Below are 3,602 nucleotides of genomic sequence, written 5' to 3' on the forward strand. Positions count from 1 at the left end.
TGCCTGGAGGTCTTTCTTTCACAAGTCCTGTTTGAGAGGGAGCACGGAGGTGGAGCGGAGGGTGAAGAAATAAACAGCCTGTAGTGTCGCCCCCTGACAGGGTTGGACAGAGCCTGACCTCAGGGCAGTTTGGAGCCAAGAATTGAGTCGAATTTTAAAAGAAGCAGCAGCAAAAATAACCAACTAATCTGTAAATAAACAAGTCACACACAGACACAGACACAGAGGGACACACGGCGCGCCTCTGACCTCTCCTTTTACGCAACGACTCCGTGCGTAAAAGTCACAAACTCCAAAAGCACCTGAGTGATTGACAGCTGTCGAACTTACTTGTCGTACTCCGCGTTGTCCTTGTCGCAGCGCGCGTCCTTGTGCTTCTGCCAGTCCTTGCCGTGCTTGCAGGTGGTCAGCAGAACCACGTCCTCCGCGTTGTGGACGTGATATAAGGCATTCCGGGTGTCGGAGCCGATGCCGGTCAGGTACCGCTTCCCCTTGAACACCAGCACGTACTTTCTGAACGGCGGGATGGAGTTGTACTTCAGGTACCCCCGGTCCCCGCCGGTCCGCGGGTGGTCCTTGGAGAAGAGCGGGATGGAGACGTCAAATCTGGGCCTGAAGTTCTCGGTGCTGATGCTGGCTTTGGCCAACATGGCCTGGCCGATGTCGAAGCCCAAGTCTTCCGTGTAGTCCGGCCAAGTGCCCGAGTACAAGTTAAATATCAGGTGGTTCCTGCCGTCGTTCCACAGAGGCAGGTTCTGCACCTTGGTCTTCAGGTTGTGGACATACTGCGGCGAGAGTTGGTCCCTGTCCAGAGTGTCCAGACTCAGGACGAACAGACACGCCTGTCCGGGGTCTGAGGTGTAGAACCTCGAGCCCTCGATCGTGGATAAAATGTTCTGATAACTCTCGGAGATTTTCTCTCCTTTCTGCTGCGGGTAAACATAAACTTTGAATCCGTTCTTCTGACACTGAGAGAAGTCGAAGCACGAGTCCATCCGGCACCGTTTGCCTTTGTAAACACTGGTGTTGACGTCCCGCTTCTGGGTCGGCGATATGTGCAGGTTGTACTCCTCCGTGTCGGCCTGATCCCAGGGCAGGAACGGGTGTAAGGGGTCAGAGAAGTGCGGCCAGGGCTGGTCCGGCCGGTATCCGTTCCGGCTGCGGTCATGCCGGCTCCTGCTCGCCGCTGGAAGTGGAACTCCTCCGAGGTAGAAGAGAAGCACGAGACACGCACCGGCGGAGAGCAGGATCAGGTAGCGTTTTTTGGCCTGCATGTGTCCTGGGGAGAGGGGCGCGTCGTTCGGGAAGAAGAAATGCAAAGTAGCCCCCGAGTTAGGCTCTCACCAAGCCCGGCTACACGGCTCCATCCTCCGGCTGCCTCCACGGATCCAAGCCAACCCCCCTTCTGCGTATTTGCTTCCCAAATCCAGCGATTGATCCAGTGCATGTGGGCGATTTTAAGAGTGGTGCCCGGGTCTCCCTCTGCTGTAGAGTTCCACCATAACGCACGGCGTCTCCCTGAACCTCAAGACACCGAACCTGGATTTAAAAAAAAAAAAGAAGAAGAAGAAGAAGAAGGGGGAAAATCAACAGCACAAATCCTCCAGGACTGGGCGTCTTCCCGTCTTCATTCAAGCCGGCGCCGTGAGGGGCTTTTCGGATGGAAAAGTGTCCTGACAACGGTGTGGGAACTCTTGTGGTCCCCCCCTCCCCCTTCCAGGAACGGGCAGGGGTCCCCGAGGCTCTCCCAGACGCAAAGGTACCCCGGTTTGGATGTGGAAGTCGGCGGCGCACTGACCTAAGGTAAAAATAAGCTCCGTCTGGCGCTCGGATCCAAATACCACGGGGTGAGATTCGTCCGGTCTGCCCCGGGTCTTCTATCGCTCCATGGTCCCAGGGAGAGGAGCGGCAGGAGGAGACGGAGCGCAGGAAGGCAGAGAGGAGGAGGAGGAGGAGGGGGGAAGAAGAAGCTCAGTGTAACCTGACGAATCCCTGCATTTCTCTGTTCTATTCCTCACTGCCTCCCCGCATTCCCAGGCTGGTGTGAAATAAAAGCCTCATCCGCGGAGCTCCAGCCTCGCAGCAGGAGCAGAGCGGCAGCAGGAGGAGGACTTCCCCCCCGGATCCGGACGCTGCGCTCGGGCTCCAGGCAGAAACGCGTGGAGAAGGAAAACCGGGATCCAGACGACGGGATTCCTTGATCCTTGTGTCCAATTACTGAGTGCTCAGTTGTTCCGATTGTTGGTCGCTAACATTCCAATCCCGACACGACGGCAGCTGACGCGACGGCCCATCCAGGCGCTCCGCCGCCGCTGATTGGTCCGTGTGAGCGCACGGAAGGGGCGGGACCTGAGAGTGGATTTATGCACCCATTCATAACCGGTGCTTGTGAGTGTGTGCGCGTGTGTGCGCGTGGAGGATATAATGTAAGACTGTTGGATAAAAACAAATATCTGGAGTTTAGTTTGATTTTATATGAAATAATGTTTTATATAAAGTCCTTTTCTATCCATATTTATCGTCCTCTCCTTTCTGTCCATTTCTGGTGGCTCTTCTCCTTTCCTTCCTTCCTTCCTTCCTTCCTCCCTTCACACCATCGTTTCCCCAAATTATTTTCTTCTTCTTTTTTCTCTCCTGTCTTCTTCCTTCTTTCCTTCCTTCTCTCAGCCTTTTCCATTTCCTCTTTCTTCCTTTCCGTACATGAATCCTTCTCTCCTTTTTTCTTTCCTTGCTTCATCTTTACTTCTTTCCTTCCATCCATCCTTCCTTCATACCTCCCTTCCTCTTCCCTTCCGTTCTCCACTCCTGGGTATACCACATCCAAGTATTTCATCAATCCACTCCAAGTATTTTTGTGTGTTCTGGGCAGAATACACAAAAGCGATCTTTTCTCTACTGCTGACATTTTAACGTGTTCTTCTCGGTCATAAATTAAAGGAAATTTCATCTGGAGTTCATGGAAGATTCAGGGACGTGAGCAGAGACACGTGGCTGATGTGACATTACATCAGAAGTTAATAATGATAACAACGTGATCAGAGACGCCGAGGCTTCGTCCAGCGCATCAACATCAACGTCAACATCAACACCAACACCGACGTAAACATCTCTGCTGTGAAACTGATTCAAACTACTTCAAACTTTGACTCTGTCAAAGAGAAATTTGCCACTTCCTGTTTCCCCCCCACACCAGTCAAACTACTTCCTGCCTAAATCACACTGACCAAGTGACTTCCATTCAATATAAACCCAGAGTTGTCAGAAAACCATGTCCTAACAATGTTATTTCACATTTACTGTTAACATGGAGAAAATATTTAAAAAGGAGGAAAATGATGGAGAAAGAACTTCTGTTTAGAAGGGAAGGACAGGAGGAAGGAAGAGAGAGAGGGGAAAGAATGAAGGAAAGAAGTGAAAAGTGGAGGAATGATTGGGTTAAGGAAGGATAGAAGGAACGAAGGAAAGACGGGAAGAAAAAAAGTTGTCGAAGGATGAAAGGAAATAAGTTAGGAAGGAGTAAAAAGTATAAAGGAAAAGATGAAGAAAGGACAGGACAGAATGAAGGCAAGAGAGAAGGAAAAAGAAAGAAAGAAAGAAAGAAA

At 51.4% G+C, this 3,602-nt stretch overlaps 1 protein-coding gene across 2 annotated transcripts in view; it reads right to left on the reverse strand.

Moving 5' to 3' along the window:
- LOC103394040 (exostosin-1b) overlaps nt 1–2,556 on the reverse strand; it is a 93,179-nt gene extending 90,623 nt beyond the window's left edge. The window contains exon 1 of one of the 2 annotated variants that reach the window (XM_008331176.3): nt 331–2,556. In XM_008331176.3, the coding sequence (XP_008329398.1) occupies nt 331–1,274 (944 nt within the window). In that variant the 5' untranslated portion in view covers nt 1,275–2,556. The remainder of the gene's footprint in view (nt 1–330) is intronic. The other variant, XM_008331175.3, reaches the window with a different exon arrangement.
- Between the last annotated feature and the right edge of the window lie 1,046 nt (nt 2,557–3,602).

Source organism: Cynoglossus semilaevis, chromosome 18, assembly GCF_000523025.1.
Source record: "Cynoglossus semilaevis isolate Cse_v1.0 chromosome 18, Cse_v1.0, whole genome shotgun sequence".
Taxonomy (NCBI): domain Eukaryota; kingdom Metazoa; phylum Chordata; class Actinopteri; order Pleuronectiformes; family Cynoglossidae; genus Cynoglossus; species Cynoglossus semilaevis.